Source organism: Loxodonta africana, chromosome 24, assembly GCF_030014295.1.
Source record: "Loxodonta africana isolate mLoxAfr1 chromosome 24, mLoxAfr1.hap2, whole genome shotgun sequence".
NCBI classification, from domain to species: Eukaryota; Metazoa; Chordata; class Mammalia; order Proboscidea; family Elephantidae; genus Loxodonta; species Loxodonta africana.
The window spans coordinates 31,438,365-31,463,961 of NC_087365.1; the positions used below are offsets into that span (position 1 = coordinate 31,438,365).

At 48.5% G+C, this 25,597-nt stretch overlaps 1 protein-coding gene across 5 annotated transcripts in view; it reads left to right on the forward strand.

The window, feature by feature from the left end:
* The window catches only part of TM9SF4 (transmembrane 9 superfamily member 4), a 50,570-nt gene that overhangs the window by 17,766 nt on the left and 7,207 nt on the right, over nucleotides 1-25,597 (forward strand). Inside the window, exons 2-16 of one of the 5 annotated variants that reach the window (XM_023550126.2) lie at nucleotides 718-834; nucleotides 5,614-5,713; nucleotides 10,439-10,607; nucleotides 10,709-10,838; nucleotides 12,197-12,320; nucleotides 13,572-13,690; nucleotides 13,795-13,906; nucleotides 15,421-15,491; nucleotides 17,448-17,580; nucleotides 18,048-18,194; nucleotides 18,474-18,555; nucleotides 18,652-18,727; nucleotides 22,334-22,417; nucleotides 24,540-24,715; nucleotides 25,237-25,300. In XM_023550126.2, coding sequence (XP_023405894.1) covers nucleotides 718-834; nucleotides 5,614-5,713; nucleotides 10,439-10,607; nucleotides 10,709-10,838; nucleotides 12,197-12,320; nucleotides 13,572-13,690; nucleotides 13,795-13,906; nucleotides 15,421-15,491; nucleotides 17,448-17,580; nucleotides 18,048-18,194; nucleotides 18,474-18,555; nucleotides 18,652-18,727; nucleotides 22,334-22,417; nucleotides 24,540-24,715; nucleotides 25,237-25,300 — 1,704 coding nt within the window. Of the gene's footprint in view, nucleotides 1-717; nucleotides 835-5,613; nucleotides 5,714-10,438; nucleotides 10,608-10,708; nucleotides 10,839-12,196; nucleotides 12,321-13,571; nucleotides 13,691-13,794; nucleotides 13,907-15,420; nucleotides 15,492-17,447; nucleotides 17,581-18,047; nucleotides 18,195-18,473; nucleotides 18,556-18,651; nucleotides 18,728-22,333; nucleotides 22,418-24,539; nucleotides 24,716-25,236; nucleotides 25,301-25,597 lie in introns of those variants that run through there. The other 4 variants (XM_023550127.2, XM_064275941.1, XM_023550128.2 and 1 more) reach the window with 4 other exon arrangements.

The following is a 25,597-nucleotide window of genomic DNA, read 5'->3' on the forward strand; positions in this document are numbered from 1 at the left end:
ATCAAGGTGGCCAGTGTGGCTGGAGCAAGTGAGCAGGGAGGCGGAGAATAGGAGGTGATGAGATCAGTACAGTTTTGGAGAAGGTTTCCAGGAAAATCAGGAGCTTCCTGACAAAGCAAACCTATGCTATAAGAAGAAACAAGAATTAATGGAACATTGTAGAGCTTTATTTCCTTCTAGCTATATTAGAGAGGGAGCCCCTGGGTGGTGCAAGTGCTGTTAACCGAAAGGTTGGAGGTTTGAGTCCACCCAGAGGCACCTTGAAATAAAGTCCTGATGATATACTTCCAAAAAATCAGCCATTGAAAATCCTATGAAATGCAGCTCTACTCTTACACACAACACACACGAGATCGACATGAATTGGAGTCAACCCGACAACTGGTGGTGGTGGATAATGGAGAGAAGTACAACATGAAATGGTTAAAAGAACACTGATCTGGAAGCAGGGAGATGTGGGTCCTGTATTACAGTCTTTGCTTTGCCCTGGTGTTAATTACTTGACTCATGGTATGGCTCTTTTCTGAAATGCAACATCAGTACCTTGTTGCCCTCTTGGTGGCATATGTGTGGCAGCACTTACAAGTGTCCCAGGCTTCTCAGAGAGAGGACAATTCTGGGTCAGGTAAAGCAGACATGAAGGTGGAATGACTTTGTCTGCCCCAGGGTGATGGTCATCACTTTCCCCCATTACAACTGGGCCTCTCTTCTTCCAAGCAGGATTGGTTGTCATGGTCCCTGCTGCTTCTTTCTCTCATATGCGAAACAAGAGCGTTCTATGTCCCTGGGGTTGCACCAATCAACTTCCACCAGAACGACCCTGTAGAAATCAAGGTAAGTGAATTCCTGGACTCTTGGAGCCCCTGTACCAGCCATTCCAGCTGGAGGACCATGGGAACTGTTCGTGTACATCCTGTGATGCTGTAGTTGAAGAGAACAAAGACCAGTGACAGTGTCCTGTGAAAAAAAGGGTTCACTGCACTGGCAGGAAGGAGAGTGTCCTCAGGAACCCAGCAGGTCCAGGAACTCTGCCTCTGACCCTCCATCTCTCTCTATGCCTGTGGCTCTCTGGCTCTGCCTGTGAGTGTATCCGCCCCTTTTTCTTTTTGTCTCTACTCTCTCCGTTTCTGGCTTTTTCTGTGTCACCATCTCTGTGTGCGCATGTGTCTCTGTCTCTCTCAGCCTGCCTCCTCCTCTATGGTATCCCTGCTTCCCTTTTTCATCCGCTCCATTCTCCTCTCTGTTACCACTTTCTCTGCATAACTTACACACAGCATATAATGGCCTCTCTGGTTTTTCAGTTTTAGCTTCCACCACCAGCTGAGTTTTCCAGTTCGTTATTTCCAAATTGTGTACTGCATACCAGAGTGGTGGTATATGAAATGATTTTAAGTGGCTCATAAATATTTTAATAATTATTTTCTTTTAATATGTATTAAGAAATATAGCTAGTACATCAATTCATGATTTTATGGCTGTCATTGTTTTCCATTTTTAATAGAGATATAATGTTTGCTTATTAAATAAATGCGCTTAAGTAAAAATGAGCCAGATACAAGTAAATAGTAGAATAAGTGGAAAGTAGATAGGGTAGGTTGGTGCGTGAACAATTAGGGTTTGGGAAACATTGCGCTAATTCAGAGTCCGAAGGAAAGCCACCCAGCGGGGGCAACCTCAGCTTTTCAAGCTGGATGCTTACCTTTGGGCCATCAGCTATGGCAAGGGTGGAGAGTAGGGAATGGAGTCTCCTGGTTGAGCAGGGCCATTGGGCAGGCTGGCACCTTGATTAATGTCTCTACAACAATGGATTCTTGGTGGCATTTCCAGAGCCCCAGTGGGGGAGTGCCATCCTGAGTCAGGTTACCAGGAAGCAGACTCTGAGGTGGTGATTTTTGTGCAGGAGATTTATGGGGGAGTCTCTGGGGTCACCACTGTGAGGGAGTGAGGGAAGTGAGATTGGGCGGAGGGAAAAGTTGAGCAGCCGTGGTGCAGCAAAGGCCATGGGAGGCCCTGGAGCTGGAATGGCCTTTAGAGTTGTTCACACTAGGGCAAGGGAACCAGGTCTTTACTCCCCTGCATGGACCAGTCCTTGGATACAGACTGCCCCCAGGGAGGGGACTCTCCTCTACCATCACCTGAATATCACTACAGTTAACACTTAAGTGAATGTTTCCAAATCTTGATGTCTGTACAGTGTTTATACTGTAGGATACTTGGCAATCTCATGCCTCCATAAATCTCCAACTTCTTGACTACCACGCTGGTCGCCTGTAGGCAGAATAACGTGGTTGAAATTTTTAAGGTGCCCTTCAGATGTTTAATGATTCTATCAACGTGTAAAGTTATGGAAATAAATTCTCCTAAAACAAACATACATTTCTTGCTTCATTACCATGATAGTGTTAGCCACATCTTCATTGGTATGTGCTAAAGCAAAGTAGTGAGGATGCGTGAAAATAAAGCTTTTATTCTGTCCTGAATCGCAGTGTTCCAAAGGAGAAGCAGAAAGCAAGAAAGTCATGAAGGGCCATCCTCATGACTTGCCCTCGTGTGCACGCTCCTTTGTTTGTCACCATTTTTGGGGTATTAACAAAATTACAAATTACTACATGCCATGCTCATTTGGGGCATCAGATATGCTGATAACTTCTGATTATCCAGGGGAAGGTTAACTAGTTTATAGGTTAGAAATATAAAAAATATGTCTTAATTATCTAGTGGAGCCCTGGTGGCGAAGTGGTTAAGAGCTCAGGCTGCAAACATTAAGCAATTCAAATCTACCAGCCACTCCTTGATCACTATGAGTCAGAATCAACTCAACGGCACACAACAACAACAACAGTTATCTAGTGCTGCTATAACAGAAATACCACAAGTGGGTGACTTTAACAAACAGAAATTTGTCTTCTCACAGTTTAGGAGGCTAGAAGTCCGAGTTCAGAGTGCTGGCTGTAGGGGAAGTCTTTCTATCTCTGTCAGCCCTGAAGGAAGGTCCTTGCCTCTTTGGAGCTTCTCCTCCTGGGAGATCTTCATGTGGCTTGGCATCTCTCTTCCCCCATCTCTGCTTCTCAGTTTGCTTGTTTAATCTCTTTTATATCTTAATAGAGACTGACTCAAGACACACCTACACTAATCCTGTCCCATGAATATAACAGAGACAGCCCATTCCCAAATGGGATTATAACCACAGGCATAGAGGTTAGGATTTACAACACACATTTTGGGGGGACACAATTCAACCCATAACATAATACATTTGTAGAAAAATTAAAACTGCCATAAATCAAGTTAAAAAAGGACAGAGATCTTATCAGTCTTGTTGTCTGCTGTATCACCAGCTCCGAGGTACTGCTCCAGACCCAGCTGGAAGGTGTTACAAAACCTGTGATACATACACATTGCCCTTCTAAAATCTGGAAAGTTCTTAATTCCAAAGCAAGAACTTCAGATAAGGGTTGTTGTAGATCTGGACTCTAAGAATTATGTATACTTTTGCATGGTACATGAGGAATGGTCCTCATAGTCCTTAAATAATAAAGATAATTTTATGGGTATCAGTGGTGGTTCAGTGATAGAATTCTCCGCCTTCCGTGTAGAAGACCCAGGTTTGATTCCTGGCCAGTGCACCTCATGTGCAGCCACCATCCCTCAGTGGAGGTTTGCATGTTGCCATGATGCTGAACAGATTTCAGCAGAGCTTCCAGACTAAGACTAGGAAGAAAGGCCTGGCAATCTGCTTCCAGAAACAGCTGATGAAAACCCTGTGGATCACAGAGGTCTGATCTGGAACTGATCGTAGGAATGGTACCGGACCAGGCAGCCTTTTGTTCCATTGGGCATGAGGTTACCGTGAGTCAGGGCCAACTCGATGTCAGCTAACAACAACAACAAAGATAATTTTAATTACTTTTAGATTTAAAAAATTCACGTTTTGCAACATTTTGATTGGTTCTGTTTTATCTGTGGTTTGAGGTTGTCTGTGACTTTCACCTGTTCCTTTTTCAGCTTTAACCCAGATACTTGAGTTGACTGTAGTCAAAATCATGCATATTAAATCTGTAAGATTTTATTGTGTATGTGCAATATGTCTGTATTTCTCCTACACATGCATCTCTTAGCCTGCGGCTTTCATATGACCTTAGGTCAGTATTTCCCAAACTGCAGTATATTCACAGTAGCACTGGAGTAACAAAGTCAACCAGGCTTCTTTGCTATAGACCTTCTCAGAGCCCCTTAGTATGCTTAGTCATGTCGGGGAGTGGGGGGGGGTGGTGCTGGTTAAGTGTAGCATTTGCTCAGGAAAGCATCTGTCACCATTTCCAGAGCCGTATTCTCTGTGCTTGCATCATTTCCTAAACATTCTCCTTCGTGGTCTTCCTAAGCCTCAGTTTTAATGGCTGCGTAATATTTCATTGATGACTATATCATGGTTTATTGACTGATTTCCCGTTGTAGGGGCTTTTGATTGTTTTCCATTTTTCCTCTCTTCTCTCATTCAGCAAACATTTAATGAGTACCTACTCCTCTGTGCCCCGGTGGCGCAGTGGTTAAGAGCTCAAAACCAAAAACCAAACCCACTGCCGTCGAATCGATTCCGACTCATAGCGACCCCATAGGACAGAGTAGAACTGCCCAATAGAATTTCCAAGGAGCGCCTGGCGGATTCAAACTGTCGACCTCATGGTTAGCAGCCGTAGCACTTAACCACTACACCACCAGGGTGTCCGGTTAAGAGCTCAGCTGCTAACAAAAAGGTCAGCAATTTGAATCTGCCAGCCATTCCTTGGAAACCCTATGGGGCAGTTCTACTCTGTCCTTTAGGGTTGCAATGAGTCGAAATTGACTCGCGGGCTATGGGTTTGGCTTTTCTTTTAACTCTGTGCCTAGCTCTGTAGGCACTGGGGTTACAGAAGTGACGAAGATCCCCATGGCCCTTGCCCGTATACAGCTTAGATCTTAAATTCAAGTGGGAGTGACTGAAAAAAAACAATGGGTAAACAAAACAATTGCACCTTACCAGACATGCTGTGAAGGAAACTTCATGGTGCTGAAGTAGAGAATAGTGGGGCGTTCCTTTAGATAAGATGGACAGGGAAGGCCTCCCAGGTAAGGGGCTTCAAGCTGAGTCCCGAATATGACAAGGAGCCAAATACGCACAGAGTAGGGCAGAAAGGAGCAGCAGGTACAAAGCCCGAGGCAGGAGAGAGCTTGATGTGTTAAAGGAGCTGAAGGGAGACCACTATGGTTATGAACAAGGAGCGGACCTCTTTGTGCCTCAAGTTTTTTCCTCATTTGTAGTTATTTCCTTAGGAAAGATTCCCGGAAGTGAAATTATTGGATCAAAGGATATCAACATGTTCATGACTCAGTGTATATTGAATTTGGTTGTTTTTAAACCTATCATGTAGTCTAAAATTAATGAAATGTGAAGTAATTCAGAGTTGTGCTCAGTATGCTGTAGTCTGTGTCTGCTGCACTTAGTTTGCTTATTAGGTAATATTGTCAGCTGTACTAAAGATGTGTGGGCGCCAGGGAGGGCTTACTGAAACAGTCATCTTGATCTGGGAAATTTCTGCTAGACTCAGGACTTAATGGCCTCTTTTCTCCCACCAGGCTGTGAAGCTCACCAGCTCTCGAACGCAGCTACCTTACGAATACTACTCACTGCCCTTCTGCCAGCCCAGGAAAATAACCTACAAGGCAGAGAATCTGGGTAAGTTCTTCTCTGCTGTCAGCCTGTCCCGAAGGGGAACCCAGATCTTTTCATAATAATAAAGGCAGTTAACCTTCTACAGCACTTACTGTGTGCCGGGCACTGTTCTGCTTAGTGTACACATACATTTGCTCTTTTAATCCTGTCCCAGCAGCCCGGGGGAGGTGCTTAATGGCTAAACTGGGCTTTGAATCCACTAAGCCTGGCTTCAGAGTCAGAGCCCTAGGCTACTAATCAGCACTGGCTCTCCCTTAATTTCTAGTTAACTCCTCCTCTTTTGTGACTTTTGTCACCTAATCTCCTTTTAAGGAGCCCTGGTGGTGCAATAGTTAAGTGCTTGGCTGCTAACAGAAAGGTCAGAGGTTGGAACCTACCAGCATCTCTATGGGAAAAAAGACCTGACAATCTGCTTCAAAAAGATTACAGCCTAGAAAACCCTATGGGGCCGTTCTGCTCTGTCATACAGGGTCGCTTTGAGTTGAAATTGACTTAGTGACAATAGATTATGATTATGAGTCGGAATTGACTTGACAGCACACAACGACCATCTGCTTTTAATTGAAAGAGTGATTACATTTGGCCCTACAGCAAGCAGCGACATCACCGTAGTTGTGAAGCTGTATGGACTCTGCTCAAATAACGTGTGACACCCCCAGCACGGTCCTGACACAGGTCTTTCATAAAAGTAGCCATTCGATTCTAATTTAAATAATTCTCCAGTTGGTGAAATTTCAGGCTTAAAGGAAAAAACACTTGGTGGCATCTAATCAGGGTATAATTATTGGTGCTTATTCTATGCCTGTCTCTGTGTTAAGTCCTGCAGATAAAAACGTGGAACAATGCTCTCCTCGACCTTAAGGAACTTAAGAGACTTTCCTCTTCTCTTATACCTTAGAAGGAGAAAGTAGAGAACTGGCTCTCGAGCAGGCCCCTGAAAGGGCTGTCTTCTCTGTCAGGGCTACGCATGGCTCAGATAGCTCTGCAACCTCTAGCTGACAAGTATATGTACTGCCAAGTATTAGGGTCCTGGAACAGCTGGAAGTAGGTCTTGGAGCTACTTTAACCAAAAGCAGATAGCACCACCTACCCCAAATGCCACCTGTGCCTAAGTCTTGCCTCGTGGTAAAGAACAGAGATTGGCCTCAGGGCCCAGGCTGGCTCCCATGGACTGCCTGGGTTCTTCCTCCTGCCCACCACCTGCCTTTCTTCTCTCCACACCGTGCTGTGCTCCAGCCATTTTGCCTCTGCCTGGGAAGCCTGACCTGCTTGGTCCTCCAGGCCTCTTTACAGCAGCTCCTTCCTTCCCCTTGGAGCCGGTGTGGATTAGTTGGCAGCCCAAGGCTCTGCAATGGGCAGACCTCAGTGTGACCCTAACTTCTCTGAGCCTCTGCTGAATCTTTCATGAACCTGGGGGCAACATTTCTGCCTGATTGAAGTGGAGGCCTCGGTGGAATCTGTGTAAAAAAGTTATAGCTCATTCTGCCTACTTGTGGTGCCTCCTTCATGGTCTAGGGGCTCCTTAGGAGGGGAGATTCTGTCTTCCAGCCTCCTCTCTCTCTCTCCTGGGCTTCTAGCCCAGTCTCTAACACACAGTAGGCACTCAGTACATGGTGGCGTCCTACCTGAGTGAAGCAAAAACATCCTTCGTTGACTGCCTGTTGGGTTGCAGGCCTTGTGCTCTGCTGTTTCCTGATCATCATCACATCAACGCTTGCGGTGCTCTTCCTGTGAGCCGGGCCTGTTCCAAGCACTTCTGTGCTTCAGCTTACTTAGTTCTCACAACAACCCTATGAGGTAGGTGCTTTTGCTGTCTCAGATTATAGATGAGGAAAGTGGGGCACAGGGACGTGAAGTGACTTAGTCCAGGTCACTCCAGTAAGTGGCGGAGCCTCAGAAACCCTGTTTCAGAGTCTGTGCCCTTAAGCACCACACTCTGTACGCTGTCTTCTTTGATTCTTGTAGTAACTCTCAAGCCCAATATGATTGCCCCCATTTCATAGTAGAGGGAACAGTGGCTTCATGGGTTTGAAACACTGGCTAAGGGTCATGTGGCACATAGGTGGAGAAATTGAGATTTTAACCCAGGTTTCTTTTTACTTGAAAGCCGGAATTCTTTCCGTTATCTTAGGTTGCCCAGAGGCTCATTTGGACTCTGTGAGGGCTGTGCTCATGATGACCACATTTATGAGGATTCCTATTGTGGTGTGTGTGTTGGAGCAACCATGGAGATGTGCTGGAATACAGCATCAGACTCTTTTAGGGGTCCCCATTCATAGTTTGCAGTTAATGTAGCGTGGTGACTATCTGCTCCCAGCTTGACAAAGTTCAAAGGAATACTTCTCTATTAGAAATGAGCCATTCCAGACCAATATGTCCTCTTTCTTGGTTTAAATTTAATTTCCAAATATCAGGAAGTGATACCTGCCTACCTTTGTCTGCAGCTGTGTTCTGCAGTCTGTGTGTTCTTTCTCTCCCAGGCAAGCTGCTTGCTGACCTGAGCAGAGGTGGGCAGCCCGGCCTGGTTTAAAGAGCCCAGGTGTTTAGCACACTCACACCCATTTTTATGATCACGGGCAAGTCGCTGTCCTTTTTTGATTCTCCACTTTGTCATCTGTAAAATGACAGAGGATGACCCGAATCATTGCAGCAGTGGGCCATAGAGATGTTTTATTGGTGCCCTTGCTGTCCTCTGGCCAGGCAATCCCTGGGCTTTGCAGGCTCACCTGCATTATAAGGCCTCCAGCCAGTTCTTTGCATCCTCCATGTTTTCTTCACAAAACTGCCTCAGTGATCTTTCTGTAGCCAGATCAGGTAACATCTTCCCCTGGCCTTGTTGGAAACTCTTCATTAACTTTTGTTGCTCTCTGGATAAAGATCAAAACTCCAGTGTGGCCCAGGCCCCATGAGGTCTAGTTCTAGCCTGTCTCACCTGCTCCCCTTGAGTCACTCTCCCCCTTGCTGTCTGCATTGTAACCACACGGACATAATGGTCCTTCTTTCTAGAATATTCTTCCCTTATCTCTTTACCTAGCTAACACCTCTCTTCCTTTAAAGCTCACTTCAAGCCCTACTTTCTCAGGGAAGCTTTCCGAAACCTGTTTCCCCATGTCTAAAGCACGTTCCTCTTGTTATGAGATATATTTTCATTATTGTGTTTAATCAGAATCTGTCTTTCCACTAGATAAGCTCCATGAGTGTGCCTGTTCACCATGATATCTTCAGGACCTGGTACATAGCTAGTACATGGTCCATGTCTGTGTGTCAGTGAATGACTAGGCAGAGAGTGCCACATCAAGTGTCTACACTTGGTAGGCAGGTGTTAAACCAAGTGTATGTGAAGGTGTTAGTCTCCTTCGGCTTGCCCGGGTTTCACATCATCATAGAGGGATTGCTAGAATGGCTCAGAAAGAAAGTGCCGTTTGACTTAGTTGGCAGTCCCTCACTGCTTAGTGTCTGCTAGCACACCATCTGGCACCAGGTTATTCTGAGGCAGCAGCCATGCAAGGGGCCTGCCAGTTCATTAAGTAAAAAGATGTTTTGGCCAAAAATCTCAGGTGTTAGATTTCATCCTCCTCCCCTCCCTGCCTGAACCAGGGTCTGAAGACAGAAAAATAGGGAACAATCTCTGCCCTTAAAGAGCTCAGCATTGGGTAGGGGAGCCAGGAGCATAAATATAGCAGTACATTGTACAAAGTACTGTCACTGGTGTATGAAAAGGTGCAGAGGTGATGCTGATGACAGTAATAGTATTTGTTGCCTGTCTATTCTGTACCTGGCACTTTATTTGTACCGATGCCTTTATTTCTCAGGAGGTGGGTATTCTATCCCCATTTTACAGTTGGGAGAATTGAGGCTCAGCGAGGTTAAGTGACTTATCCAGGATTGTTCAACTAGTCAGTGGCAAAGCCAGGTTTGAACACAGATGACCTGGAGTTAGAGCCCACTGTCTTCACTGCTTGGAAACCCTGGTGGTATAGTGGTTAAGTGCTACGGCTGTTAACCAAGAGGTTGGCAGTTCAAATCCGCCAGGTGCTCCTTGGAAACTCTATGGGGCAGTTCTGCTCTGTCCCATAGGGTTGCTATGAGTCGGAATTGACTCGAAGGCAGTGGGTTTGGTTTTTGGTTTGTCTTCACTGCTACGTGACGCTGCCTCCGCCTGGAGGGAATTCAGAGGAGGGCTTGACAAGCTCTATCCTGAAGAGGTCAGGCAGGGCTTCCCAGAGAGAGTGAAATAGAAAGTGAGCCTGAAAGGTGAGGAGAAGTTTTCCAGGAGCATAGGGCAGGGAAGGGTATTCCAGGCATGAGAGGGTGAGGTCCAGAGGCATGAAGCAATGTGGCATGTTTGATGAGCTCTGAGAGGTTGGTGGTGCTAGAGCCTAAAGGAGGAGAGGAGAGTGATAGGTGGAAGGTTAGACAGGCATGGACCAGGTGGGGAAGGGCATTGAATGCCAAGCTAAGGAACTGCCGAAGGCCCTGGAAGTCTTTTTTTTAATATAATTTTATTGTGCTTTAGGTGAAAGTTTACAGTACAAGTTAGTTTCTCATTCAAAAATTTATATACAAACTATTTTGTGACAGTGATTGCAGTCCCTGCAACGTGTCAGCACTCTCCCCATTTCCACCCCGTGGAAGTCTGTTCCTGCCCTGTGCTTCTGTTTGTGTGACTACTGACCTCAGCAACCTCAGAGCTGAAGCTCTGAGCTCAATCTGTCTCTCTTATGGCAGGAGAGGTGCTGAGAGGGGACCGGATTGTCAACACCCCTTTCCAGGTTCTCATGAATAGCGAGAAGAAGTGTGAAGTTCTATGCGGCCAGTCCAATAAGCCCATGACCCTGACGGTGGAACAGAGTCGGCTCGTGGCCGAGCGGATCACGGAGGACTACTATGTCCACCTGTAAGTTGGCCTCTGCTGCCTGCTGGCACTGAATTCATGTAGGGGAGGGCAGTGCTGAGAGAGGCAGTCCAAGGGCACTGAGCAGGGCCTTGGGTTTTCAGCATTGCCGACAACCTGCCTGTGGCCACCCGGCTGGAGCTCTATGCCAACCGAGACAGCGACGACAAGAAGAAGGAAAAAGATGTGCAGTTTGAACATGGCTACCGGCTTGGCTTCACAGATGTCAACAAGGTAGAGTATCTCTTATCTACTTAGTCGGAGAGCTGGAGAGCCACACTGCACAGGTCACAAGCACTCAGGGCCATGGAGAAGGGAGAACATTTAGCTCTGAGCTCATGATACAGAAAAGGTGGGACTCAGCCAAGGGGAGCTTCTTCTGGTACCCCGGGCATGGTCTGAGTGCTTTGGGCCAGGCTGTGATAAATGCTGCAAGGAGGTGAAAGGCAGTGTCCCTACAAGGTCAGATTCCATTTGTATAAGATTAAAAGTAACAGCAACAACAACAAAAATCATCATGTACAGGAGAGAGGGCTAAGTAGCAGTCATGACCTGATTTTGATCCTGCCTACACTGGTTACTAGTTGCATGGGTGACGTCAAGCCTGAGGCTTCACCTTTCTGAGCCTCCCTTTCCTTATCTTTAAAATGTACTAATAACCATATCTGCCCCAATGGATTGTTTTGCAGAGAAAATCAGATAATCCATGTCAGCACTTTGTAACACAAAACTGAAACCCATTGCCATAGAGTCCATTCTGACTCAGAATAAAACTGCCCTATAGGGTTTCCAGCGCTGTAAATCTTTACAGAAGCCAACTGCTGCACCTTTCTCCCACGGAGCAGCTGGTAGGTTCAAACTGCCAGCCTTTGGGTTAGCAGCCGAGTGCTTAACCACTGCACCACCAGGATTCCTTCCTTGTAGCACAGCCCCTGAGAAATATGCTAGTAGCGGCAATGACTGTAACAGTGATTCTCTTTGCTTATCTTTCTAGTTTTCTAAACTGGTAGATATCACTTAAGGAGTAAAGGACAGAAGCGTTTCTTCTGAAGCACAGCCCCGTCCTTAAAGGGCTTCTATCCTAGTTGGGAGGAGAGCTGACAGTGTAAGGCCTGGATCTTAAGTCCCACCGGCCTTTGCCGATTGTCAATCCCAGAGGAGTTCAGAGGGAACTCACTGTGCGTTCAGGCCACCACAGAGGAGGTGGGCCTTGAAAATAGGTGGACTTGAACTGAGTGAAGTCAGGGTGGCATTCCAGTTGGGGTGAGTGCTGTGAACAAGAAGCAGAGTCAGGACTGTTTGTGGGGGAGGCAAGGGCTGGGGATACCAGGTGGATTCGTGTGGCTTAGAAAATGATGACAGCAGATATACTCAGGTCAGATGATAGATAGAAGGCCCTGAAGCCAGGCTGAGGGATTTGGCTTTTATCTGGTAAGCGCAGGGAGCAAGATGATGGGAGCAGTGTTTTGGGAAGGTTGGCGCAGCTGAGCGTGCTGGGGAGGGGAGGCCCGTGCCTGGAGCAGTCCCCTGGATGATTTCCTGGTTGTTCCTTGGCTGCTAGCTCTTCTACTGTCTGTGTTGCCCCGTTCTAGATCTACTTGCACAATCACCTCTCGTTCATCCTTTACTACCACCGGGAGGATGTGGAAGAGGACCAAGAGCACACATACCGTGTCGTCCGCTTCGAGGTGATTCCCCAGAGCATCAGGCTGGAGGGTGAGTGGGGAGGTATGGCCAAAGGGGCAGGGCTGGATGGGGCTGGGCTTCCACACCGAGGGCCTTCTCGCTCTTGGCCCCTGAAATGCTCTCCAGGCTGATGGGGCCCAGTTAATGGCATGTGGGCCCAGCCAAGCTAGGGCCACTGCATTCCCATTCAAGAAGGGGATGGGGCGCTGACATCTTTTGTGTCCTGGGCACCTTACCTTTCTTACCTCTTCCTGGCAACCCCTGGAGGTATGTGGGTGTTAGAGATGAGGAACCGGAGGCTCAGAGAGGTTAGTGACGTGGCCGAGATCAAGCTGCAATTTAGGCTGGACTGAGCCTCTTCATAAGAACCAGCCAGCTCACCCTGGGCTGAAGAACAAGGGGCAGGGATACAAAGAGACTGGGCGGCAAGTTTTTTCTGTTTTGCTCCCTCTGTGTGAATGGTTGGCATAAACTAAAATTTGCCCAGAGTCTGCAGCTGTGAGGGAATTTGACAGCCTGGCCTCATAGGACCTGGTCCTGCATCACCTCACCTGTCAGCCCTCCCTCACCCCAGGGTGCTCTGCTGTCAAGCAGGCCTGGCCTTTTTGTCCATGGTGCCGGTTTTCTAGCTTTTTTCTTTTTTAAATCTGTAGAACTATTTTTCAAATAAAATCTCACACAGAAGTCTTCTGTAAAACAGATTCTGCACTTTCAGAACACCATAGTTTCTCTTCTTCAGTGAGTTTCATACACAGTTTACGGTTATGTACGTGATGATTTGAAAGTGTCTGCTCCCCCCAGCTCTTTGAGGTTAGAGACTGTGGCCAGCACCCAGCACAGTACCTGGCGCATAGTCGGTGCTTATTATGTTTGATGGTTGAATGAACAGATGGATAATGGGATGAACAGATGAGTAAATGAATTAATGCCTGAAAGAAGCATCCCAGTAGCTGTAGTACTAAAGTGCTTGAAGGAGTGATTGAATGATGAATGTATGATAGAATAAGTCAGTGTCGTTTTGTGTGTTGAACAGGATTGACTAAGTGGACGTGTGAACTGAGTAAGGGAAGATCAATTGATTAAACGAGTGACTCAGATCCCCTCTTGCCCATGAACACACCTGTTTGCAGCCCCTAAGGCCCTTTGGGAGGTCAGGGCTCTGGGGAGGTCAATTTAAAAGCCATTGTTGCCAGCCATAGCAACCTCCACTTGGGTGCTGAGCGCCAGGATTACAGCAGCGTGCAAGCCCTCGGGAATAGACCGAGTCTTTGTCTCTCACAGACCTCAAAACAGATGAGAAGAGTTCATGCACCCTGCCCGAGGGAACCAACTCCTCACCCCAAGAAATTGACCCCACCAAAGAGAATCAGCTCTTCTTTACCTACTCTGTACACTGGGAGGTAAGAAACGTCCGGAGTCCAAGGGCAGGGGAGGAGGGCTCTGGTCTGGCCCAGGAGTCCTCTAGCAGGACCCCTGACTCTCAGTGCTTCTTCCCACCCACCAGGAAAGTGACATCAAATGGGCCTCCCGGTGGGATACTTACCTGACCATGAGTGACGTGCAGATCCACTGGTTTTCCATCATTAACTCCGTTGTGGTGGTCTTCTTCCTGTCGGGTGAGAGGTCTCATGAGTCAACAGGTGGGGAGAGCCAGGGGATGAGGGACTGAGGTAATCTGTCACTTATGGGGGACTGCTAAGGTGTTCTCAGGGCCAGGTGTGGGTCAAAAACAGACATCGGGTGTACACAGATGAGCAAGAGTCAGGCTACTCTGGAGAGCTCACTAGAGGAAGACAAATACATCTCTTTATGTGTTCCTTCATAAGGTTCATTCAGCAGAGATTTTGTCGTTGAGCGTTCTGTGCCAGATGCTAGGGTATGGTGTTCAGCAAGCCCAACCCAGGTCCTGTCGCCAAGGAGTCCATGTCTTAGTAGTGGGAGGGAGGCAAAAAGGCACATGCGGAGTGGAGTTCCAGTTAGCGATAAGTGCTATGAAGCAGATAAATGAGGCAGCCAAATGCGCATCAGTTAAGGGAAGGATGAAGTCTACTTTAGAGAAGGCCTCTCTGATAGGAGGAGCGTCCAATCAGAGACCCAGAGAAAGACTGTTCCAGCAAGGACCACAGCCCTGCCGTGGGACAAGCTTGACCAGAAGCCAGTTTGCGAGAGGGTGGTGAGCAAGGGGAAGGCTGGTGGACAGAGGTGGAATGAAACTAATCCCTTCACTCTCAGTTGGGAAGTAAAGACGGTGTTGTTGTTAGCTGCCGTCAGGTTGGCCCCCGGCTCACACCAGCCCCAACACAGTGGGGTCAGACCTCCGTGATCTACCTGGTTTTCGTTGGCGGATTTTTCGGAAGTAGATCGCCAGGACTGTCTACCAGAGATAATGTTAGCTGCTGTTTATTAAGCATTTACTGCAGGGCCAACTGCTAAGCTTAAGCACTTTACGAACCTCTTAATCCTTGAAGACCCATGAGCTAAGCCTGAAAGCATTAAGTATCTTAGCTCAAGGCCCTACAGCCCATTCTCTTACCCGCCACACTCTGCCTGACCGCGGGGTGCTATGGAAGCACAAATGGGGCCTCAGAACCGCTTAGGCGTGTAGAGAGGTGAAGATGCCCAGTTTGAGTCTTGGAGCATGAGAAGGAGTTAGGGTAGGGAGGGTTGTTATGGACAAAGGTAAGAGCAAGGGTAAAGAGGAGGGGAGAAAGGAAGGGAGAGAGAGATGATGCTCTGAACTGTAACTAAAAGCAAGAAATATTAGAAACGAGTGGGAGGTGAGCCTGGGAGAAGATGAGGCTGGAGAAGTTAGCAGGACCAACCCATGGAGGAGGTGGGACAATGCTCTGCCTGGGATACGATCAGTGTCCTTTGGCTTCTCCCACCCATCCCAGCAGTCCTTGTATTCCCCTGCCTGGTTGCGCCCTCCGTGCACCCCTCCCCTGGCAGCTGTGGTGGAGCTGTGCTCAGTAGAGGACCTGAGACGGCTGCACCGCCAGTTTCCGCTGGAGGAAGGAAGCCATGCCATGCTGGCTGTCACACACTAGATCGCCAAACCACAGGAGGGCGTGGAGCACAGTAGACAGAGCTGGCGGTGCTGACGACTCCTCCCCGCCCCTGTCTGTCTCAGGCATCCTGAGCATGATCATCATCCGGACCCTCCGGAAGGACATCGCCAACTACAACAAGGAGGATGACATTGTACGAGGTCTTGGCGGGGGAGGGAGGGGCTGGGAGGCCAAGGGCAGGCCCAGTGAGGAGGGACTCCCAAATGAGCACAGTCGTCTTTTTAATACTGATTGTTGACAAGGTTAACATGAGACAAGTCCCTTCATGTACCACCCAAACCACAAAAAACCCACTGCCATCGAGTCGATTCCAACTCATAGCGACCCTATAGTGTAGAGTAGAACTAGTCCACAGGGTTTCCAAGGAACAGCTGGTGGATTCGAACTGTTGACCTTTTGGTTAGCAGCCATAGCTTTTAACCACTAAGCCACCAGGGTTTCCATGTACCACCCATGGCAGTGTAATTTATTTTCCGAAAAGCGGTTGGCAGTACGTGTCAAGAACTGCAAAATAATTAGCTTACTTTGACAGTGTAATTTTTCTAGAATTCTTCCAAAGGATCAAAAACTCACACCTCAGACTTGGTCCACAGATATTTATTACAGCTTTATTTATAATTGAAAGAAACTAGATATAGCCTAATTTTCCCACAACAGTAGAGAGGTTAAATTATGATACAGCTGTACGATGAAAACTTGTGCAGACATTAAAATAGTACTTTCAAAGAGTACTATTGACATGAGGAAATCTCATAGCCAAATATCAGCCAAAAATGACAAAGAGGAAATGTAGTATGGTCCCCATTTTATGGGTTCAAAATTGTATACACACAATCTCTGGGTCCCAAATGATCTACTCATAACTGTGTGTTTAAATCAAATTTGTAGGTAAGTGAGAACAGGTACATACGGTGTTTAGCCTTACGTTAGTGCAAGAGAAGGCTCGAAGCCTTTTCAGTGATTTAAAAGCTTCACCTGCATCAAGTGAAGGTAATTGTGATGAAGACTTCATTTCGAGTAGCGGTTGAGTCGGTCTTTTCAAAGTCACTGCAAAGTTACGTAACATTAAAGGGCAAGTACCAGCCGTCTGTAGGTCAGAGGTTCGTAACCCGGGGACTGCCTGTGTACGTTTATGTGTGTACGTACATAAAAGACTAAAGAAAATTTATCCGAAAAAACCGTGGTGTCATTAAGTGATGGGAGTATAAAACCAAAACCTGTTGCCATCAAGTCGATTCCAACTTACAGCGACCCTATAGGGCAGAGTAGAACTGCCCCATAGAGTTTCCAAGGAGTGCCTGGTGGATTCGAACTGCCGACCTTTTGGTTAGCAGCCGTAGCTCTTAACCACTACACCACCAGGGTTTCTGGTGGGAGTGTAGATCGTTATTCTTTTTTTTTTTTTTTTTTTTTTTATGTCTTCTGTACTTTTAAAAGTTTTTCTATAACAAACACTTATTTCTTTTTGTTCGTTTGAATTTCGTATCATATGCTAAAAACAGAAACCCTAGTGGGTAGTGGTTAAGTGATACGGCTGCTGCCCAAAAGGTCAGCAGTTCGAATGCACCAGGCACTCCTTGGAAACTCAATGGGGCAGTTCTGCACTGTCCTTTAGAGGGTCACTATGAGTCAGAATCAACTCGATGGCAACGGGGTTTTTTATACTAAAAACAGATTTTTTTACTTTTTTTTTAATTGTACAAGTAGAACACATACTACTTTTGTAATCAGGAAAAATAATAATAAATTGCTTCTAAATCTTACCACCCAAAAACTATTGTGGTGAATGTGTTAGTGTGTTTTACATGACTTCTTCCCATGCATTTGGTTTGTGGAATTTGGGGAGGAGACTTTCCTTTTACTCAGCTGTCACCATCACGTTTGTCCCTTCCTTTTCCAAGTGATACTTTTCTGAGGAGCACTTTCTCCTGTAAGTGACACACCTGTGTTTTCTGACTGTTCAGACAGGGGCTGGTTGGCATCCGAGGGACCCTCAGCCCAGGTTAGGTGACATAGGTCTTTGGGGGTGGTCCCTGCAGGACCTGCCTCCTCAACCAAGAACTGCATGCACTCTGGCCCTTTGTTGCAGGAAGACACCATGGAAGAGTCAGGGTGGAAGCTGGTGCACGGCGACGTCTTCAGGCCGCCCCAGTACCCCATGATCCTCAGCTCCCTGCTGGGCTCAGGCATTCAGCTCTTCTGTATGATACTCATTGTCATCTGTGAGTGTGCCTAGCAGGGCCGGGTGTGGGGCTGTCGCGAGAGGGCCATGGGGCCTGATTCTGAGGTGTGGCTGCCTCTGCCACATGCCTCAGGAAGAGCAGGCTGGGCTTCCCTCCCTGGAGAAGGGGGCCAAGCGCTTGGCACTGGGTGGGCATCTCAGCATTCCTGAGCCAGAGAGGCATCCAGCCTAGCAAGAGGGATGGGTCCTATCAGCCCCAGGCCCTGGTCACAGTGACCCTTCTTACAGCTTCCCAGCTGTGTGCACAGAGCCCACCACGTCCGCCCTATCATTGAAGCTGTGCCACATCAGTACTGCAAGGTTGGCCTCCTTGGGCAGCTGAGCAGTCTGAATGGCAACAGTGGTTATGTGATTTGCCCAGAGTCACATGTAGCTAGTCAGTGCCGGGGTTGGGACTGGAATCAGGTCTTTTTTCCTAAACAAAAAACTACTGTATATTCGTTACAGGCAGCTCTGGAGTCAGTCTACTAGATTTCTATCTCAGCCTCATGCCTCCAAGCTTTGTGACCTCAGGCGAGCCACTTAACCTCTGTGAGCCCCAGTTTCCTCATCTGAAAAATGGGGAAGGTAGCCTCTACCTCGCAGGGCTGATAGGTGGGTTCAGTGAACTGGCATCCATAATGCTCTTAACCTAGTGCCTGGTTTGTCACAGGTGCCCTGCAGGCTGGAAGCTGCAAGTAAGGGAAGGACAGTGAACGCCTAGTAGCTGCTGCAACCCTGTAAACCCCAGCGAAGACCCTGTAGTGGAGAAGGGACTATGCAATTGAGAAGGCCAGGGTCAGAAAGAACCCTGTCAGTTAGCATAGGATGGAAGTTGGGGGTCTGATGATCAGCCACCCTGACATTCTCTCCCCTTCTTCCCTACCTCCACAGTTGTGGCCATGCTTGGCATGCTGTCACCCTCCAGCCGGGGAGCACTCATGACCACGGCCTGCTTCCTCTTCATGTTCATGGGGTAGGTATGAGTGTGCGGGCTCTCGGGGCTGGCACAGACCTCCTTCCCTCCAGCTGACAGGTCCCTGTGCTATGGATCCCTCCTGTTTTCCCACAGGGTGTTTGGTGGATTTTCTGCTGGTCGTCTCTACCGCACTCTAAAAGGCCACCGGTGGAAGAAAGGAGCCTTCTGTGTAAGTATCCTAAACCTCCCCCTGGCATCTGGTGGGGAGCCGAGAAGCTTCCTCCTGGGCAGAGGCCATAGGCCCAGGAATCAGAGCAGCTAAAGTGGAGGAGTGGAGGCAGGCCCTGGGGGGATTTCAGGGCCAGAAGCTGAGCAACAACATGCCGAGGGTCAGGAATACTAGGCTCTTAGCCACAGGCTCGCAGAGGGACCTCTTAGGCCCTTAGTTGTCCCAACCATAAAATAAAAGGATTTGAATTTAGATGATTTTAGCCTACATTGTTTGATGGCTTAAGCAAGAGAAGAAATAGGGAATTTAGAATGACAGAATGTAGGCATCAAGCCCAGGTGTCAAAGTTTAGGGTCAAAAACTGATCAGCAAGGCTGCTGGGAGAGTACCCTGCCCAACAGAGAGAAGAGGCCAGGCCCCATACTGCCATCAGCCTGGGTCCCAGACTTCAATGCCTCATGTCCTCTTCAGTGAGGACAACTGCCCTTCTCTCTGTTCTCCTGGTGGCCAGGAGAGAGCTTGACAGGAAAAAAGACCATAGACGCTGGAGGAAAACGGGGAAGTAGACATCACCTCCTGGGGAACCCTCAGCCCCTTCTCCTAGAGCAAGTAAGGCCCTTAGAGGAAAGCCTTCAGGTGGCTGGATTCAGAGAACCCTCTAGTCCCCACATTTGGAAGCCATTTTCATAGCTGTCAAAAGACCAGGGAGAGGTCAGGCTGCCCTAGCTCTGGCTGCAGTAGCCCTGGCACATAGTAGGCTTTCAGTGAAGAAGAAACGTGATGGTGATTATTCTGGACGAATCAAAGAGAAATTACTGAGTTCTTGATATAGCAGGTATTTTTCTCAGGCCACTGAGTGCTATGAGCTGGGATCTAGAGAGGAGTAAAACACACTGCTTTCCTCCACTGATGAGGCTCTTCTCAGTTGAGGTCTTCCGTCACATACCCTCCAGGATCTGCTCTCATCATGAGCCCAGTCTCGGCCCCAAACCATCTGCTGGCATTCAGTGGTAGGGTCATTCACCTAGCCCCCCAAGCAGAAACCTGGTAGCTTCCTTTCCTCCTCCTACTCCCCTGTGTCCCACCTCTTCTCAGACATCAAGTGTTGAGGGTTTTCTTGCTAAATGTTCCAGACTTTCCTCCCACCTCTTCATCTCCAAGGAGCCCTGGTGGCACAGTGGTTAAGAGCTCGGCTGCTAACCAAAAGGTTGGTGGTTCGAACCCACCTGCTGTTACGTGGGAGAAAGATGTGGCAGGCTGCTTCAGTACTGATTACAGCCTTGGAAACCCTATGGGGGCAGTTCTACTCTGTCCTATACGGTCACTATGAGTCGGAATCCACTCGACAGCAGTGGTTTTGGTTTCTGGTTTTCTTCATCTCTGAGCTCAGACCCAAGTTCAGGCATCTTTGCATCTCACCTGGACCCTTGACCTTCCTGGTTGCCCTGTAAGATTCTGACCCTTCCCTGGTGGCCTGCCTTCCTCCACCAGTGGGCGTCTGCTGTAGCCCACAGCAGTGCAGGCATGCACTTTCTCCAGCTTTTGCCTGGGCCACCTCCCGTCTCCTCACTTGTCCCATCTGGTCGGCGTCCCCTCATCCTTTAAGTCTTAGCTCCAACATTACTCCTCCTTCCCTTTTCTGACCTCAGTGTCCGCCTTGGTGCTCCAGTGGAGCCTGGGCAGAGCCTTATGCCTACCAGTAGTACCTTTTGTGTTGTTTCTACTTTTATAGATCTGTCTTCCTCTTTGGAACTTTTTTTCCTGTTTGTTCTCTTAGTATCTAACACTGTGCCCACTCCATAAATTTCAGCCAGGAAGGAGATGAGAAATTGCCTGCTACACAACAGAGTAAAGCAGGAGTACAAAAGAAGGGAGGAGATGACCTTTGAAACCAGACTTAATGGTCTGACTGAGACTAGAAGGACCCGGGAGGTCATGGTCCCTCGACCTTCTGTTAGCCCACGACAAGAGCCATTCCCAAAGCTAACTCTTCAGACAGGGATTGGACTGGACTATGGGATAAACAATGATACTGGTGAAGAACGAGCTTTTTGGATCAAGTAGACATACGAGACTATGTTGGCATCTCCTGTCTGAAGGGGAGATGAGAGGGTAGAGGGAGCCAGAAGCTGGCCAAATGGATACGAAAAGAGAGAGCAGAGGGAAAGAGTGTGCTGTCTCATTAGGGGGAGAGCAGTTAGGAGCATATAGCAAGGTGTTTATAAATTTTTGTATGAGAGTCAGACTTGATTTGTAAACTTTCACTTAAAGCACAATAAAAATTTAAAAAAAAAAAAGACCTTTGAGCTGGTCCTCAAAGATGAGGGTTTCAGCTGGAGGGAAGTAGCCAGCAATGGGTCTCAGGTTCTCAAATTGCTTAGTTTACAGTCATGGCTCTCTTCTTATCTGGTAACCTTGAACAGCCCTCTGAGCCTCAGTTTCCCCATGTCTCCACTGGGGATAATTACCTCTCAGGGGTGTTGCGTGGATGGAAAGAGACTGTGCATGTCAGGTCCTCAGCACAGCACTGTTCCATGGGAGAAAGATGTGGCAGTCTGCTTCCATAAGGATTATGGGAGTGGAGGCTCTGAGGTGTTGGTAGCTCCACCTATGTAAAGGCCCAGGGATGGGGATATACAGGAACAGTGAGTGACCAGTGGTTAGGTGCCGGGGACAGTGGGCCACAGGTGATACTGGCAGTGGAGGTTGAGCACCAGGTCGTAGAGTCTCAGTCAGTGTGGTCAGTGACCCGCATGGATGCTCAGGCAGCCACAGCAGCCTGGGCCCTGGAGGCCCCAGCATGGCAAGAAGGAGCTTCGATGGTAGGTTGGGAACTTTGGTTCCACATGCCTGGGCTTAGCCCAAAAGATTCTGACTAAATAGAATACGCCGCAGTTTGCTGAGAGCTTGGGCACTGGAGTCAGACCGCCTGTGTTGGGACCTCTGCTCTACCCTTAGCTGGCTGTATAAAGTCGGGGGCACAGAGGTGGTTAACAGCGCGGGGCCTCAGTGTACTCAGCTATACAAGGGAATGATGATGGTCCTTCCCATCTAGCGCTGTAGTGAGGAGCGGTAGCGGGGAGCGGTAGCGGGGAGCGGTAGCGGGGAGCGGTAGCGGGGAGCGGTAGCGGGGAGCGGTAGCGGGGAGCGGGTGAGATGGTGTGTGTAGAGCCCAGCGCCTGCCACCTCAAAGGCTCAGTTAGAGCTTATCTGCCGTTATGTTACTGTCACAATCCAGGTGGTCTGGGTTGGGGCCAAGACATACATGTTTTGTAAAGTTTTATTCATTTGTTCACTTATTCAACAGATATTTATTGAGCAGCTACCCTGTTCTAAGTGCTGGGAGTACATCAGTAAGCGAGACATAACAGCAATACATAATTACAAACTGGGACGAGAGCAAGAAAGGGGCAATTCAGGGATCTAAGAGGACATAAAACAAGAGGCCTGTCCACTCTAGGGGTCAGGAAAGGCTTTCGGGAAGGAACAATGCTGAGCTGAGTCCTGAAAGGCAGGAGGGGTTGAGAACCTCTGGTCTGGGAGCCTACTGGGCCAGGTGGAAGCTGCCTGGATGCAGCTCCTCATCCTGGCCCCTCTTACTTCCAGACAGCAACACTGTACCCTGGGGTGGTGTTTGGCATCTGCTTCGTGTTAAATTGCTTCATCTGGGGAAAGCACTCATCAGGAGCGGTAAGTGCCCTCCCCTCCCCCAGCAAGCGAGAGTCTGCTGTGCTCATCCCCACTTCCCCAGGTCACTTCCTGCTGTTCCCCTTCCCTTTTCTGAGTCGTCAGAGCTCTGTTCCCAGCCTTGGGGCTGAGCGCTAGCTGGGGTTTCCCCAGCTCTGCCCATCCATTGCCCTGCCCTGGCCCTGGCCTTCCTGCGGGCTCTTCCAGACAGCTGGCCAAAGCTCACTTCTCTAAAGGGAAGTTTCCACAGTCCAGGGGTCAACTGGGGAATTTCCCTTTGTTCTCAACCAAGGGAGAGTGGCCTGGTGTGAGTGTATTAGGTCACTATCCCAAAACAGGGCTTTATGCCCCAGCACCAGCCCCTGCAGATCGAGGAGGGAGGAAGGGGAAGATGAGGTTGTCTGTCCCTTAGAGCGGCGACCCTGCCAGCCTCAGTCCATTGCTAGCAGTGCCCAGGACTTAACTGAGTAGGTTTCTGAGCTCAGTTGTGGGTGGGGGAGATGGGTTCTTCATCAAGTAGCTGGGCTGCGGTGGGGGTGGGGCAGGCATTTGCCATCCCCTCTACCTGCAGGTGCCCGGAGTCATGCTCTTCATTCTGACTCCCTCCATTTTCTATACCTGTGTTCCTTCTCTCTGTCTCAGTATTTTTCTCCCATTTAAGAACTACACACTCATTGTAGGAATTTTGGAGAAGTACAGAGAAGTTAAAGAAGAAAATAACACATCCTCAACCACCCATGGATAAATACTATGTAGATTAGTGTACGTTTTTTCCATCCTTTGTAGATACATTTAAAATGGAGTTATATAACTTTAAAATTATAAACTAATGAGCATTTATACGGTGCTTGATTTGCAGTAAGCACTGTCCTATACATCTTACGTATATTCATTTCTTCCTTTTTGCACAGTTCTTGTGCACACGTAATACCATACAGAAGAAAACAAGAAAACGAGGGCTCGGTTCTAATCTCCCCACACCCCACCTGAGGAAATACTGTTTGTTTTTTGGCATAGGCTTTTCCAAGCATGTAGCCGTGTAAATATTGGGGTGTTTTTATAAAAAGGGAACCCTTCTATGTGTACAGTGGTTTTGTTGTTGTTGTTTGGTTTTTTTTTTTTTTTGATAGAACAAGGAGTTTATTGCTGCCACGCACTAGTTCCTGGGGCTTTGGTGTTAGGTCACACATAACTGGAGAAATATAACGAGTCCCCCTTAATCTCAGCGACCACCTTTACCACCACTCCCTTACAGGAGTTTCACAGCAGGTGTTGCAGACACCAGTCATTTAGCTGATTTCCCCAGCATACCCAGACTGCCCAAGGATGTTATGGGCCTCAAAATCAGTGCAGCACAGAGCACCCCTGTTGTCACAAAAACGGGAGGAACGTCTGTGGGAGGTTCTTTAACTGGTGGCCCAAGCACGTAGACCACTCTGTTAATGTGGTGACCCGTGTGGGGTGCGAGCTAGCCAGGAAAATAGAGTCTCTGTCAGGTTCTTCTTTATGGAAAGCCTCACACATAACTGTGGGAATGACAGGGAACCCTGCCAGCCTCAGTCCGTTGCTAGCAGCTGCCTGGGACTTACCGAGTAGGGTTCTGAACTCCTTTGGGGTGAGGGCGATGGGGTCTTCATCAAGTAGCTGGGCTGCAGTGGAGGTGGGGCAGGCATTTGCCACCCACTCTGCCTGCAGGTGCCTGTTTTAGAACCTGCTTTTTTCACTTAACATATTGTGTTTTATTTTAGCAAAATTGGGAACACATTATTTATGTAGTTTTTTTTTTTCTTTCTTTCTTAATGTACCACATTTAATTTCCTTTCCTGACCCTTTCATGTTCTCAGTCCTTTCTCTCCCTGTTCTGTCCCCACTTCCATCCTGGATGTCTGGCTCCTCTGGGATACCATGGTTCCTTCTTCACTTGGAGCCCAAATGACCCCCTCCCATCTGTTCTCCACTTGTTCCCCAGGGCTGGAGCCAGCCCCAGGAGGTCCTGGCCTTGAGTACGGGAGCCCTGTGGGGGACTGTGCCTGCAGGACCTTCTTCACGTGGCCCTGTTATGCATGGGACCCCTCCTTAGCCTCCCCTGGGCCTTGTGGGGGCCTCATGGGCACTGTATCCACAGGTGCCCTTTCCCACCATGGTGGCTCTGCTGTGCATGTGGTTTGGGATCTCCCTGCCCCTAGTCTACTTGGGCTACTACTTCGGCTTCCGCAAGCAGCCATATGACAACCCTGTGCGCACCAACCAGATTCCCCGGCAGATCCCCGAACAGCGGTGGTACATGAACCGGTTTGTAGGGTGAGTTATTGGGCAGGGGGCTTCCAGGGTGGGCAAGACCAGTAGTGCCCTGAGCTATCTCCCTAGGGGGACATGGAAGAGGGTAATCTGTCCCCAAGGGTGCTGTGACCCCTGTTCCTGCAGCTCCTGCCAGTTCCAGTAGACTTCATGAAAGCTTAGCTTCCACTCCAAGCTAAAGAGGACAGGGTTGTAGCCACACTTGGTGTGAACCTAGGAACCAGGATAGGGAAGGGGAGGGATGAAAGGGGGTGGTAAGACAGATTAAACCACTACTTAGACCTCAGGCAAATCACCTCACCTCTTTGCACCTCAGTTTCCCCATCTGTAAAAAATGGGGAGAATGGGAGAATGATCCCCATCCTTCCTCCCTCTCAAGGGGTTTAATGGTACAGAAGCATGCCAAAAGAGGTGGCTGACCCTGTACCTGTGTAAGCACTGTCATTCATGGTGCTTGGAGGGAGCTTGGGGCTTGCAGATGGCCTGGCTCTCCTGGCAGTGTTAACCCTCCCCTTCTGCTGCAGCATCCTCATGGCTGGAATCCTGCCCTTCGGTGCCATGTTCATCGAGCTTTTCTTCATCTTCAGTGTGAGTACTGTGGCCTGAGCCCCTTCTCTACCCTCTGCTGCACACACAGGCTTCACCCACTCCATCCTAGTCTCCATCCAGTAGGCGGGGTTACTGCCAGTGAGGTTTCAGATGGGCCATTTAACCTCTCGGAGCCCCCATTCTTCACCCTGAAATAGGAGTGACAGTCCTCCCTTCTCAGAATGGCTTGGAAGGTTAAGTGAGATATGCTATGGGTACAGGATCTGATGTGTGGGAAGGGCCCAGTAAATGCAAACTGCTTCAATAAAGTTGCAATCAATCACCACCATTATTAGT